This window comes from Mauremys reevesii, linkage group 16 (assembly GCF_016161935.1).
Source record: "Mauremys reevesii isolate NIE-2019 linkage group 16, ASM1616193v1, whole genome shotgun sequence".
Taxonomy (NCBI): domain Eukaryota; kingdom Metazoa; phylum Chordata; order Testudines; family Geoemydidae; genus Mauremys; species Mauremys reevesii.
The window spans coordinates 41,600,517-41,615,321 of record NC_052638.1 but is presented as its reverse complement, the minus strand read 5'-3'; the positions used below and the strand labels follow the sequence as shown (position 1 = coordinate 41,615,321).

Genomic DNA, 14,805 nt, shown 5'->3' with positions numbered 1-14,805 from the left:
GCCCTAAATGATCCCCTTCCTCTCCTTGGCTTTTGCACCCTTCCGTTATCCAAAGGCTTTATCCCCTGCACCCCCTCGTCTTCACTGTGTTACCCGATGGCACAGCAAGGGGTGGGAGAGAACTGGTCAGTGTCATCCACCTCTAGCGGGGCCAAGCAAGGGCACAGTGCAACGCAATCCCAGCCCGGCTCTGGGAATTCCCAAGAGCAAGAGAACTATTTCCTTTAACACGGGAAAGGCACCCAAACAAATTCTGCTGCTGGGAACACCAAATAACCGGCAAGGAGAGCGGGGAAGTCCTTGCCCCTGAATAAAAGGGCCAGTCCTCAGTCCCTGCATTTACATGAAAGCCCCTATGGCAATGCCCACGGCTTTCCCAGACGTAGCACTGACATGTTTTACCCGTGTCCACTGGGCTCCTGTGCCAAGTTCCACTTTCCTCAGTCTAACTCCTGAGCAGGGGAATTCCACCCCCCTGGCAGGGAAGAGGCATCTTGGCAGGGGAATCCAGCAATCAGCAGGAAAGGCCAAGGAGAGAGAGACACGGCTGGATGCCTTCCTTGGAGTGAGAGGCTCCATGACCACCTGCAACCTATCAAAACCTCTCCCTCTGACTGTATCCCTGTAGGTCACCTGCAGCTGACACTGCACCGCCCAGCCTGGGTCCCTGGCCACATGGGGACAGGCCATGAGGGGGGCAGACTTTCTGCACTGCTGGTGGGGAGCCAGCCAGCTGAGAATGTGCTACTGGAAGGGTTTGTTTTACACACAGCCCAGGGCACTGCCGTCTCCAACACGAATGACATGGACCTTCCATCAGCACCATCTCCCCTTGCTGTGGAGAGGGATGGGCAGGAAGGCCTGCCACTGAGGCAGAGTCCCTCATGTTCACAAGCTAAGGGAAGGTGGTGTCCTGTGGGGAAGGGAAGAAACAGGCAAGTCCCTGGGTTCTCACCAGAGCCATAGTCATTCATCAGGAGGCTCGAAGGAACCAGACACTTGGAAGGGCCCGGCCCTCCCTTCCCCAGTGCCTGGGGTTTCAGCTGTGGGCTCTGAAGATCAGAGGGAGGGTGTGCCTCTTCCATGCACAGGTGCCAACAAAATGTACCAAAAGGGGAGACTCCAGGTACCTGCGGCTGTGTAGGCCCTGCCCAGCAGAGGGGCTGCAAAGGAAGTGAGGGCAGCTGGAAAGGACGTACCCAGCCAGAGGGTGGGTTTGGAAAGGGGATTTTACCAGTCAGGCTCACTGGCGTACAAGCCCCTGGGCTTTCCCCACTTCGCTCTCCAGCCAAGCCTCGAATTCGGTGTTTCTGTGGGACCACAAGGCTGCTTGTCTTCCCAGTGCAACACGGGGAACCCTGGACTACGAAGCCCAAGAGGCTGCTGCTAGTGCCAATCCTGAGCAGCAGAGCTCTGAGCCGCTCTCATTTCTACCCAGGAATACGACTGCCCCGCACAAGCGCCCAAGGATAAGCTGCCAGCATGCCACGGCCAGGAACACAGCTTTGCAGGATCTGGCCATTGCCTCCCCCCAGCTACGAAGATCCAGCGCAGTGTGAATGGAACGCTGGCACAGCTACTAACAGGTGAGTCCAACCCAGGGGTCCCTAGGGTGCCCTGCAGCCGAAGGGGGAGGAAGCTGTTGTGTAGACAGGGCTTCTCCGGGATGCGATACATTAGAATTCCCAGTACTCCATTCAGTTCATGTCTTATCAAACTGACTCACACGTGTGACAGTTCATCCTGAAGACCTGTCCGTGTCCCCCACCACACCCCTGGCCTCTTCCTCTGCTGTGCATGTGGCCGGCGCTTCTGCAACTGCACCACGAATCCCAAGGGCAGCTGGCATCACAAGCCTGTATGAGTGCCACCTACTGCTTTTTGGGGGGAATTTCACCTACTGCACTTTTAATGCCAGACTCGCTCCACTCCCCTTTGCAGCAATAACCCCACGTCATGCACCTGCTGCACTCACGGAGCAGGATTTCGGGGTGACTTTCTAAATGTTTGTGTTTCGGAGGGAGGTGGGAAAGGTGAGGCCCCAGGGAATTTGCCTATGTTGGAATTCTTGGAACAGCAGCTAAGCCTCAGCAGAAACCCCTCTAACCCATAACCAATGCAACACCACATCTAGCATGCACACTGTCAAACCGCCTATCCCTCCCCAGCACGTGCCCAAGGCACTAACTCCATTTCACAGATGGGGAAACAGACAGAGGCCCCATAGCAAGTCAGGGACAGAAGGGGGATTAGAACTCAGGAGTTCCTGACTCCCAGGCCTATGCTCAGTCCACTAGGCCACATGCCTCCCTGAATTGAGCAGGCTACCTCCGTAATTTGTACACCAGCCACCAACTGAAGTTACAGTCATTCAACAGGCATTGTGCTGCACTGGGATGGTATCAAAACACTTCCACCTTAACCAGCAGCTTGTTCAGGTACAGCAACTTCAATGGAATCCTCCTTCTGGTAAATTGCCATATAATAAATTTTATATAGCATGTTGTTCACACAGGAATAAAACCTCACAAGCAGCCAAACATCAGGGAAGAAATAAAGAACAAGCACTCCCCCACAGGGAAACTGACACATCTGGCTACACTGGGACAGATAACCAGGACTGGACAAATCCACTCACCCATGACAAGTGGGAAGCATTCACTGGAATGTGACTGGGCACAGGTAAGGGTGTGAGTGAATCTTCAATTTCTTTATAAAGTAATATTCCATTGCAAAAGTTGCTAACTCTAATCCTTGGTTGAGGGAGAGGGAAAAACCTTAGCAATATGAACAGAATGTAAAGCAATGCAGTGTCAACTTCCTGAGACTGCAGACAGCTCCAGTGCCTCTGCTGCAGCTCATAGCTTTCCCATACTGTAGCGGAGGAGAGTAACTCCACCCTGGTCAGTTTCACTGCTGCTATCCAGAATTCTGTAGGGAGCAGTGCAAATAAGAATGTCAGTTTCACTCTGCTGCAGGCATATGGGCAACAGTAGAGGCAGACGCTGGTACTATTCACTCTCACTGAGAGAGAACCAGAACTGGAGGCTCAGGGAGTGGGAAAGCTATAGAAATCTGTCCCATCTTGCAGATGCTCTTGAGCGGGTGGAGGGACAAAGAGCAGCAAGAGGAGAAATATCAGACACCTGGTAGAGGTGAATACAGACAAACCTGCAGTAGGAATGCAAGTAAGCAGCCAGCTCTCTACCTACCTTCCAGGTTCCAGAGAGAAGCATATTAACCACACACAGAGCAGGTGAATACACACAGCCAAAACACACTGGGAAACTGCCTCTGAGTGACAGGAAGCAGTAAAGCAAATGTAGCTGCTGTGAGATTGTCATGCTCTCAATCGCTGGTCAATGGTATCAGCCACAGCAAACCTGCCCTAGCTGCTGAGAGCCCCAGGGGAGAGAGTGTTCCATTCCCAGCAAGAACCGTGACAATACTCCGTGCTCTGAGAGCCTGCAGCAGAGTGCGCGCCAGTCCCTGCAGGGCAGCTCGCTGATGCCACCCGCTGTCTCGTGTTAGTGGGGGAAGCAGAAAGGTTAGAGGCAGACAGTTACTGGGGGAGGAGCAGCAGGGCAAGGGGGCTGTGTCCATTTGTTTTCTGCCTATCGAGGACCTTGATGACTGTCTTGGAAAGTTTGCAGAGGAATAAAGCTAACCTGGATGTGAGTCATCCTCATATAAATGTTCTTTTCATTTGTGCACTACAGTGAGCCTCTGTCTATATGTGGAGCACTTGCTGGGGGAATAGCTCTGCAAAGGAAACAGGCTGGATCAGCCGATAGCCCATTCTGCAGCCTGTGTCAACACATGCTCAAAAAGGTGTTAAAACAACTTTGGGGGTGGGGGAGACATAAGACAACAAAAGGCAGGAAGATGCTGGGCAGCTCTCAGGCTGCACAGGGACAAGGAGGTGAATCTAGGCCAGTAGCACGGTGTTAACTCAGAAATCCTGGGTTTAATTCTTGTAGCCTATGCAGTGAACGCAGCACATGCGGGGTGTGACAAACGGGGGGCTGCACAGGACCAGGGGGTCGGTTCTCTGGGTGTGAGCTACGCGACCTGCAGTGAGACACCGAGTTAGGAAGCTGCTGCTTGCAAAAGCAGAGCCCCTCCCACCCCCAATAGCAGCTGCCAAGGAGCAGGCTCTGTAGCCAGGCCCTGTTGCCCAGGTGCTCTCTGCAGCGAGGAGCGCGCTTCGCGGACACGAAGGAGCCGTTGTGGTTTAGACCCGCTGCTGGGCTGGAGTAAGAGCTGCTGACACCAGTGCACGTTGTGCAACGTGCTGGTGTAAGAGCAGCGAACAACATGCAGCTTCCCAAATGGGATCTGCTCTTTGCCACCAAAACATTAAACTCTGACGTGGGATTTCTAGTGAACCCAGAGAGAGACGTCCCAGATTTTATGTATTACTGCATCAGCCTTTACAGCGCTGTGCAATACCCACCCACCACGACAGCGCACACGTCTGGGGTGCTCTGACTGCCCCACAGAGGGCTGTACTGACAACCTGCCTGGAGTGCCAGCACTGCACCTGACTGCCATGCCATTGGCCTGGCATCAGATGTCACTCTCTTAAATACAGAAGTGCAGGTGGTGGAAACTACAGATCCCAGCATGCCAGAAGCTGGGACTGGACAACGGGGATGGAGCACTCAAAACTGCCGTGTTCTGTAGATTCCCTCTGAAGCATCAGGCACTAGTCACTGTCGGACAGGATAAGGAGCTAGATGGACATTGGTCTGCCCCAGTATGGCCCTTATGTTCTTAATACTCTGTTTTGCCTTGTGATGGCCAGAAGAGCCAGCTCTCAGCACGCTAAGTGGCCATGCCTCACCTCTGCCCAGGGCAGTTCTGTTGCATGACACGCCTATTGCCACTCCCACAGGGCTGGCTCATTCAGCAGGACTGAGCCACTTCTGGTGGCACGACTCCCAGTACCCGCTGTATCACACTGCGTTAGCAGGTCCCTCACACTGACCCCGTGAGCCCTCCCCACAGGGTCCCACATGCAGCTTGGCAATACCCAGCAGGATTTTATGGCTACAAACCCACTGTGAGGGAAGAATCCAAGGGGCCTCGGCAGACAGCAAGGAAGGGCAGCACAGCCTGAAACCCCATGGCTCTCTGCTGCACACTGACGCACCCAAGGGGATCGTGTATGTTATTACAGGGGATGGAGCTTGGTTCAGACCAGCTCCTGACTTCACAGACACACAGTTCAAAGGGGATAAACTAGCTGAAAGTTCAGCCTCACCAGTGAAGAACCAACCCTGCTCTGACGTCTTTGGCGGAGTGGCCGGGTCATTCCACACACAGGCTTTACTAGCATGTGATAAAGAGCTGGGCTTTCATCCAGGGACAGACCCAAGGAGAGGCAGGCACCTGGGTGAGGGCTCACTGGCGCTCTGCAGACTCCCCAGCTGGCTAGGACCTCCCCCTGCATGCAGCCTGCTGTAACAGAGATCCATGCACAGAGAGCAAGCCTCAGCTCAGGAAGCACAGGAGGGATCTGGGGAGCTCAGGTGGGTAGCAAGTGCTGCCCATTCTGTGCAGTGTCGCCCCTTCTCCAGGTGCTGGGCCTGCTCCTGACCCCAGCCAGGGGATTCAGAAGACGTAACCAGCGCTAACATGGCTGCTCTGAGGCTGGTGGTTCCAGGTTGGACCTGCTGCCATTGTAACATTCAGGCCCTGGGGTCACACACTATCTAACCCTTTGACACCTCATCCACTGGTCACACTGCTCCATCTGTCCAAGCAATTTTATGGGGAGAGCCAATGACCTCTTGGCCTAAGAGGGTGACTTTCCCAGTGCACCGTCTACTTGGACAAATGGGGACCCTGGATCCCCACCGAAGCACTACACGGAGGCAGAATCCAATAGTGTCCACATCTTCTAGTCCCTGAACCACCCCATAGGTGGCTGGGCTGCATGGGGGCTTCTCCAGCTGACAGCCTCCCAGCACCACCTCAGACACAGCAATGCCAGATTAAACTTCCCCAGAGGATGAATCTATCCCTGGCAATGCCAGCCCAGCCCCAAGTGCTGTCACCATCAACAGGACAGGCTTTTTATACGCAGTGGACACTAGACGCTCTCTCGCACTCTCTGCAAACACATGGAAGAGCAGGGAAAAGGAACAGAGCAGCCTTGGGCTGGCAGCATGGCCTGGGTGCTCTCGTATGTCAGAAATAGCACTGATTAGACTGAGGCAGAGATGGGAGTGAAATCTCTGGCCATGGCAGGACGACAGCCTTTGCTGTAGTAATGCAGGGAGGTTGCTCTTCATCTCTCCAAGGAAGGCAGTCACTGTTACAGAAGCCAGTGCTAAAGCCACTCTGGGGAACGGCCAATATGCAGGAGCTGCTGTGTAAGCGAGGAAGCTGGGATCAGTGTTAATGCAGAACATTAACAGTGGGTGCTGGGAAGTCTGTGGCTTTTAGGATAATTACTGTTCTCTTAATATTTCACCACATCCATGCTGGTGACTCCTGAACAGGTCTGTGCATTAGGAGCCATGAAACCAGGACAGAGGGCTCATGATTTCTAGAACTCCCGAGTACTGCAGGAGGTGGGGGATCTCCCCGCTGGGGACTGGCACACACAGACAATAAGAGGAGACACCGTTGTGCACTAATCTTAGAGCTCGGCACAGGAGCTAGGCAGGAATCCCTGCAGGGGAAATGAATTCCTAGCTCACCGTTACGCTTTCATTAGATGTGGAAGTTTAACCTTCTGAGTTATTAGGCTCCCAAGAGCCACACCTTGGGTTTTTACTGCCTGCAACATCGAGAGGAAATGTTTCTCGTAACCCTTCGCAGTGACTCAACACACACAATCAGAGCCTGAACTGCTGCTATCTAGAGATCACTTCAGAGATACCCAGAGAGTTCACTAAGTTGCTGTATGAGAGCACATTAAGCCTGCCAGGCTTGGGATGGGTGCAGTGGCAGGACCCTTGGGTCTGGAGACACTTGAGAGTTTCCTTGCTATGTGGCAGGAGCCAGCGTGTTGACTGTACGCTCCAGGGATAAAGCGTGATGCGTGCCTGAGCTCTGAGTGCAGGTCAGTCTGCAAAGAGGCTGCTTGGCGGTACCTGTGGCACTGCTGGGGGCAGGGAGGGAGGCTCACCTCAGTTGCTTTCTCACTGAGCCCACGGAGCAGCACCACCACCACATGGACGGCAGCTCTTCGGACTTCAGCCTCACTGTCCGTCTTAACTATGGCTGTCAAACAGGAGGTCACCTGGCAGGGCAAACCGGGGTGAGAACTTTGTTAGTGTATGTAGCGCCTTTGCCACACTCCGTCGTCCCCACCGCAGTGTCACTGGGCTGGGGGGGGGGGTGCAGTCAGGAACCCAGCAGTACACCCACACGGGACGTGGAAAACATAGCAGTGACTGGAACATGCAGCAGGGAAAATGCCACAGCAACAGCCCCAGGGCCTGCCCACCTGCAGCTCCAGAGAGAACTCATGGCAGAAACAAGCCCATGGAAACCAGGGCAGACCTGGCCCAGCAGGCTAGAGTGCACCCCATGACCTGGGTCTTTACAGAAGCTGCAGGCAATGGGGGCTGTGTCAGGAGTGGAAAGAAGGGAAGCCCCACGTTATGCTGCTCTCCTGCCTTTTCTGCCAGCTGAGGCCTGGGGCTGCTCATTCAGCGTTCTCTGGGGCGGGGGGATGACGTCCCATTGCCTGTGATTTCAGGGAAATCCTCTTGACAATTTCAGAAGACCTCTGGCCTCTCAAGCTGGCTCCCTACATTTTCAAACCCAGGTGCCTAAAGTTAAAATCCTAAATAAAAGTGACCGAATTCTCAAAGGTGCTGAGCTCCTGAGACTGCCACTGACTTCAGTGAGAGCCGAGTCATTTAGCACCTTTACATAGGTCCATTTAGTGGCCTAAATGTGGATTTGGACATCTAACTTTAGGCATCCAGATTTGATTAAACGTGCAGATGCCACTGGGCTCCCCATGGATTGGGAGGGGCTTTGCTCCGTGTGTTGTCAGGGCAACGGGGGTTGCAAAGCTGAGCGGGGACCCAGGAAAGCAGCAGAGACTGTGCGACGAGAAAGCTGTTGTATATCAAAGGATTCTAAGCATGGTCCAGTCACGTGTTCCCGCTCCGTAGAAGGTCTGAGAAGGAATGCTACTTGCCCAGGTATTTGTTAGGTACCTCATGGCCTCTGGGTTTGGTTCATACATTCCCTTGTTTGGGCACTGGCATCCATAATGTCTGCATTTCTCTGGGCAGGGGCGGCTAGCTTTTTTGCTGCCCCAAGCACGGCAGGCAGGCTGCCTTCGGTGGCTTGCCTGCGGGAAGTCCACCGGTCCCGCGCCTTTGGTGTACCCGCCCCCGAATTGCTGCCGAAACCACAGGACCAGCGGACCTCCCGCAGGCAAGCCGCGGAAGGCTGCCTGACTACCGCCCTCGCAGGGACTGGCAGGGCGCCCCCCACAGCTTGCCGCCCCAGGCACGTGCTTGGAGTGCTGGTGTGGCCCGTCTCTGGGCCACTGGATGGTATTGCCATCCCCCCCCCAGGAGGCGGGCGCTCTCTCAGCAGCAGTGCCAGATATCAGGGGTCGTAGGCAAACACTGGGTATTTTATTATTAAACCCCCCTTTCAGCCAGTGCAGATGATTATGACCCAGAACAGGTCCTGAAGAGCCTGTAATACAGACTGACCAACCCGAAGCGGGTGTCACTGGTATCAAGTAGGTGAAACGGGGGGCACAAATTGCTTGAGTGAGACTTCCTGGAACAGCTACATCTAAAAACCTGAGAGCAGAAACTGTTGCCCAAAGGCAAGTGCCTCATGCAGAGAACATGGGCATGCCTGGATCACGCCTTTAGAGAGCGAGTGTATCTCCAGCTCGAGGAGAGACACTTCACTTGCACAGGGGTTTGCTATTCAGACCATGTGTTTCTCTGCTGTTAAGCAGGCAGGCAGAGTTTAAAGAGCCTAATTAGATAATCAGCAACAGCAGGGAGAGTTCGCAGAGCTAGCATGTTCCTGAAATAGCTGACATGCGGTGCATTGGCATCTTGTCAAATGCTGTCACTACCAGATCGATGCGTGAGCAGAAGAGGAGGGAAATATTCACTACGTCTTTCTGTCTTGCAGAAGGCGTGCTCTGCCACCTGCTTGCATTCACTCTGCCTTTGGCATTGCTGCGGACCTCACAGCTTCTACCCACACCAATGCGTCTGCTTGCCTAGCCAGTCACCCAGACCTGTATGGGCTAAGAAGGGTTTCTCAGAGCAGCCTGTGAACGAGTGGTGGGAAAACTGTCTCAGCAGTTCACTGGCACAGGTGGACCAGCAGAGAGCTGAACAGCAAAGTCCTACAAATCCTATCCCAGTCCACGACCCTGTGTGTCTCAATGGCCCTGGCTAGGTGTGCTCGTTTTGAATCATGCCTGGGAGCATGACCTGCCTTCCTCCTCACATGTGCTGCAATAGTTCCTGGGAGATTTTAACCCACCTGCCTCCTGCTTTGGGGCAGAGACAGACCCAAATCCCCAACATCCAGTGCACACTGCACCTGTGCCTAAAGCTGTTCTCCTCCAGTAGATCCCAGCTTTGCAAAGCACTACCTGACATTAACAGACATGCTCCACTTTCCGCGGCTGGTTGGCGCCATTTCCAAACAGAATGGGAAGAGTATCAGCAATTTGTATCAGCATGAGAGTATCAGCAATTTGTTCAAGGACAGTGCCTAGTCCCCGCGCCCTGGAGTGCATCTCACAGAGGAGCTGGCTGCTGCAATGCCTGCTCAACTCGGCTGGACTCCCGCCTGCTGCAGAGCCAGAAGGGATTTACACAGCAGCAGCAGAGGGGCTGCACCAGACCTGTCCACATACTTATTCATGCCAGAGACTAAGGGCTCAGAGAAGAATGGAGCTGGAGCCAGGGCTTAAAGTGATCTGGAAGCACCCACAACAGGCCTGTGCTAGTCTCACACAATTGTAGGGCTCTGACAGCTTGTTTCAGGCACATTCATAGTGCCCACTCACTCAGCAGTGAGTGGGTCACCTTCGGGGGGCGGGGTGGGGGCTGTGACCCTGCAGGACTCAGCCCTAGTGCAATCTCTGGACGGAGCTCCTCAGCCTTCTCTTTCTGCCAATACACAAGCCCTTCACCCTTGGACCACCTTAAACACAAAACTACTGGAGCTCTACCCGAACAGTAACAAGATCCCCCCAGCTTCCCAGCCCTGTGACTATCTGCCCCAGTGATTCTTCCGAAGTTGGCAGGGAGATGGGAGCCTGCTGCCTAGCACCGTGTGGGAAGGCACAGCCCAGGTTTAAGCCAACACGGTGTTCATATGGGACCACAGAGCTCACAGGGTGTATTTCTACAGAAACCCTGGAAAAGCAGCTTCTTCGAGCACTGTGGGACTGCCCCGGCCCCTAGGCGGTGTCTCCGCACTGCTCCCAGCCCTTACGCTTACATCCAGAATTCACGCAGGCTGGCACCAACCCAGCCAATCCCCAGGAACAGCCCGTGCTGGGAAGCAACTCACAAGCAGAGGGGATTGCAGAGAGCCTCCCGTGGCTGCCGCTGTGCTTCTCCCTTCCCTGAAGCACTTCCACCTGCCTTAGGGTCTGAAAGGGGATCAGACCAACTGGGCACAGAACAGAGGTGACCTGCTTGTCCTCTGGCATGTGCTCACACCTCTGCCTGCCTCCTAGTGAGCACCTGCCTCAGCCACATCCTTCTGCTCACTCAGTGGGGATGGTGCTGATCTCAGCATGCCTGATGTAGATCGCTTTTAAACTCATTAACAGTCTGCTCATTCACAGGAGCATTACCGCAGGCCCCATCTCTGCTCTGTAAACCCGGCGCTGCCTAATGACTGCACTGACACGTCTCTGCAGAAACCTACAGCGCACGCCACTGACCGTGTGTGGCTGACGGTGCCCTGCCAGGTGGGCTCATTTATCAGCATTTCCATAGCACTTGTTGCCATAGTAGCGGAGCGGCTCACAATGATACAGCCCCTCCCTGCTCCTGGGTGGTGGTTATAAATCACATTCATGTCTGTCAGCCCAACACAATGCCTTAGGAGAAGAGGCCCTGAAGACTGCAGTGCACTATTCCAGGTACCTCAGCTTCTGATTAGGAAGCACAGATAAAGCAGTATCAGCACCTGGTTTAGGCCATGAGGAGAGATTCCTAGTTCTCAGCACCCTGGGAGACTAGAGCTCAGTTCAGTATCATCCCAGACACAGGCCACCAGACTGGGAGTGTCCCTACTTTGCACTGGATGGCGCAGAGGCAGGTGCCCTGGCCTTTAATATGGAGCTGCTGGATGCAAAGACTGTGTGTGAAGAGGAGGAGAGGCTGGAGCATGGCACGGGCTTGATGGGCAACACTTCCATTTCAGCAAAGGCACCAGGGAGCTTTGCTTTTATGCAAATGAGGTTGATCCCTGGGATCCCGGCCAGTTACCAGGCCCACCCTCACTATCTACTCATGGGCCACACCTCTCTGGGCAGGCTGTGGTGTCACTGGGCTGCCAAACACACCTGAGCCCTTTGGTCAGAGAGGGCACCTCACGGACACTGGTGAGCAGGCATCAGAACTGCTACAGAACTGCACCCAATGTCCTCATCTCCTGTCCACGGAGCTAGTCACGGGGCTCTAAGCTGCAGGAACATGTCTCTGTTATTTATATTACCACAGTGCCTTGGGGCCCAGCAATGGAGGAAGGACCCAGGGTGCTAGGCACTGTACAAACACATGGTCCCTGCCCCAAAGAGCTTACAGTCTGTAGTGCAGCCATTCCCAAACCAGGGCAGGGGACAGGAGTGTACAGCTGTCTGGTCACATGGGGCTGGCTCTTCTACTCCAATGCAATAAAGACCAGCCGCTGGATACAGTGAGAAACACACGAGCGAAATATTTCATGTACGCGATTAATCCAGTTGCCACAGAGGTGTGTGAGCACAACTGGAAGGGAGGTGAGGGCTGGTGACAGCAAATGGGAGGGAAGGAAACACACAGCTCCCCGAATCCTCGTGTGCGAAGGGCACTAACGTGGAATGACATTTGCCAGTTCACTACTTGATCTGTGTGTGGAAGTGTCCTTCACACATGCCTACTGAGAGGCCATTTTTGGTTTGTTTGTTCCGAAACAATTAAAGCCCTGGACCACGCACACACCTGGGCTGCACGTGCCTTCCAGAGAAAGGAGTGATGTGAGGGAAGGGAACAGCTCTGGGAATGGCCTGTTTGCAGACACACTGGCTGTACAAGCACAGTCTTCTGGGCCTCCGCAGCGTTCATGGCTGAGTGAGTGACACGGTGTTCCTGGGTTTAGCGCCAGAGTAGCAGGTTCACTGCCTCCAACACACCAAACAGTTACAATCAGCCAGGGAAAAACGAGAAACTCACCTCTGGCCCTGAAAAAACTTCAAGGGAGAACAGTAGCTGGGGAAACTCCACCTTTGTTGTGCCTCTGATATAAACGCACCTTGCCTAAAGCCTTTCATCAAAGTGCACAGACTGCAGCACCCCAGCCACTAGGATAAAACTGACACTGAATTCTCCTCTTTTGCAGCAATGAAAAGCATAATGAGATGCTATTAACTGGGAGGAGGTGCCTGTAGCAGGTACAAAACATGCTTTAAGGTCTTGTACTACAGTGAAATTATTAGAGGCAGGGCTGGTAGCCCGACACTTCCCATTATAAGACCCTGTTTTCAGTTGCCAAACTAACTATTTGGGCTGAAATTTTCCAAGCCAGGGGTCTGCCTCAGACTGAATTAAAGTACCAACAAAAATTGTTCAGCTGATTCAGAGAACAAGATTAGGGAAAAATACATTGTTTTGCCCATGTTTAAAATATTCTCTGTGTTTAACTGAGAAGCTATAGTGCCTCCACGTCTGACAGCAAGGGCTTGAAACGTGGCAGGGACGGTGGCTTCACCCAGTGTCAGAGCTGTGCACGTTACTGTTCCTGTGAAAAACTGCCCAGATTTGGTAAAGTGACAGGCCACTGGAAATGCTCTGAAGGGACCAATAGGTAAATTCTCTGAAGATTCTGTCTACACTGAGCATGCTCCAGTTCAGGGCCACAGAGGCTGAACAGGACTTTCCCGGTAATTGTTGTTCCCAGCTGCCGAGGAGCACTGTGGTGCTGGGTACCAGAACTGACAGGGAGACTCTCTCCTGTGTTTCCAATGATCCATCTGCCAGGCAGGCTGGAGGAGGAAGCTGCCTGACTTGAATGCAGAGGGGACAAGAGCTGAACATGTGAGAGGGGCAGCAGAGGGGGCGAAGTGCCAGGGGCAAGACTGGGAACTGGGAAAACAGGTGAGCGGAAGACAGATTAGACAAGGAATCTAGGGGCAGGGATGACTAGGACTGCCTAGGCAATGAGTCGTGGGGGGGACGAGACGGAGGTGAAGAGTCAAGGAAGAGTGACTGGGAGCTGTGGGGGAGACACTGGGGACCAGGAGAGGGGGAGAGGGGTCAGGGGCGGCTCTAGCAATTTCGCCGCCCCAAGCACAGCGGCACGCCGCAGGGGGCGCTCTGCCGCTCGCCGATCCCGCGGCTCCGGTGGACCTCCCGCAGGCGTCCCTCCCGGCGACCGGCAGAGCGCCCCCCGCGGCATGCCGCCCCAAGCACGCGCTTGGCGTGCTGGGGCCTGGAGCCGGCCCTGAAAGGGGTAGGGAGAAGACTGAAATTAGACACAGTGTCAGGGGTGGGAGACGACTGGGAGCTGGGACTCAGTGGGTGAGCTGTATTCTGTATTCAGAACCGGACTTGAACAGCATGCAGTAAATAGGACCTGGAGTCACACACGAAACAATGTGGATAAAACAAAATCTCGAATAGCTGCTCATTCAGCGTGCACCATCCACCCTGTGCACTGAATGAGGCGGGTCCTATGGAAACAACAGCATGGGGTCACCTAATTAAAGACTATGTTATAATGCATACACACAAGGAGGCCAAATCAAAGTTATAGGCAACCTTAATTCTGGCATTTCTTAACCTGAGTGCTTGACTCTTCAACCTTTACATTCTTTTGCATGTAGAATATATAAAACAGACAGAAATGTGAGCTCCCGAAGACCCGATTCAAAGGATATAAACAGGCCTCCTCGTTCCCATCTCAGCCAGCACAAATGGTTTCTAAGACTAGGAACCTACAAATGCACCTGCAAGATATGCAGCAGCCCTAGGAAGGCTCCTCCTCCACCGATCCCATGCCTTCACTCTTGTGGGAGAGGGGTCAGCAGGAAGACACCTGTAACTGTGTCATTAAGACTGCTCTCCAGTGGCAACAGATACAGCTAAAGTGTCTATTATATAGGGGAGATGTACAGCGTTAATACCTCCTGAACCACGGAGCCCAGCTGGAAGTGAAGTCTCTGACACAGCTCTCCCAAGTTGGACAGACTGCTAGCCCTCAGGGTGCTATCCGGGTCTCTTGCTCCTCTCAGGAAGGCATGAATCAGAGGAGCTCTGTACTGGCAGCTCATGTCCCCTGCAGGAGAGAGAAGGAGAAAGCACAGGAGGTTTAAGGAGATTTGACAGGTTTAAAAAGCAAACAGTGTAAAGGCCAGGAGATGCTTCCACTAGTGGGAAGGACTTTTCAGAACTCCTTTCCCGCTATGCTGAGCCCATTCCTGGTGCAGTATTGAAAAGCCCTTTCTCCAATTCAGTCTTTTTAGTTGCTGGCATTAGACATTAGTGGATCTAATAGTTTTAACCCCTTCATGGCTGTACCATGCTTTCCTATAGAGTTCCAGGATGTAGCACTTAAGCAGCTTCTCTCCTA

General features: G+C 53.6%; 1 protein-coding gene across 1 annotated transcript in view; it reads right to left on the bottom strand.

The window, feature by feature from the left end:
- TANGO6 (transport and golgi organization 6 homolog) overlaps window positions 1-14,805 on the bottom strand; it is an 84,281-nt gene that overhangs the window by 2,484 nt on the left and 66,992 nt on the right. Inside the window, exons 16-17 of the mRNA XM_039502853.1 lie at window positions 14,360-14,511; window positions 7,142-7,255 (exon numbers count right to left, since the gene is read on the bottom strand). Of these exons, the coding sequence (XP_039358787.1) occupies window positions 7,142-7,255; window positions 14,360-14,511 (266 nt within the window). The remainder of the gene's footprint in view (window positions 1-7,141; window positions 7,256-14,359; window positions 14,512-14,805) is intronic.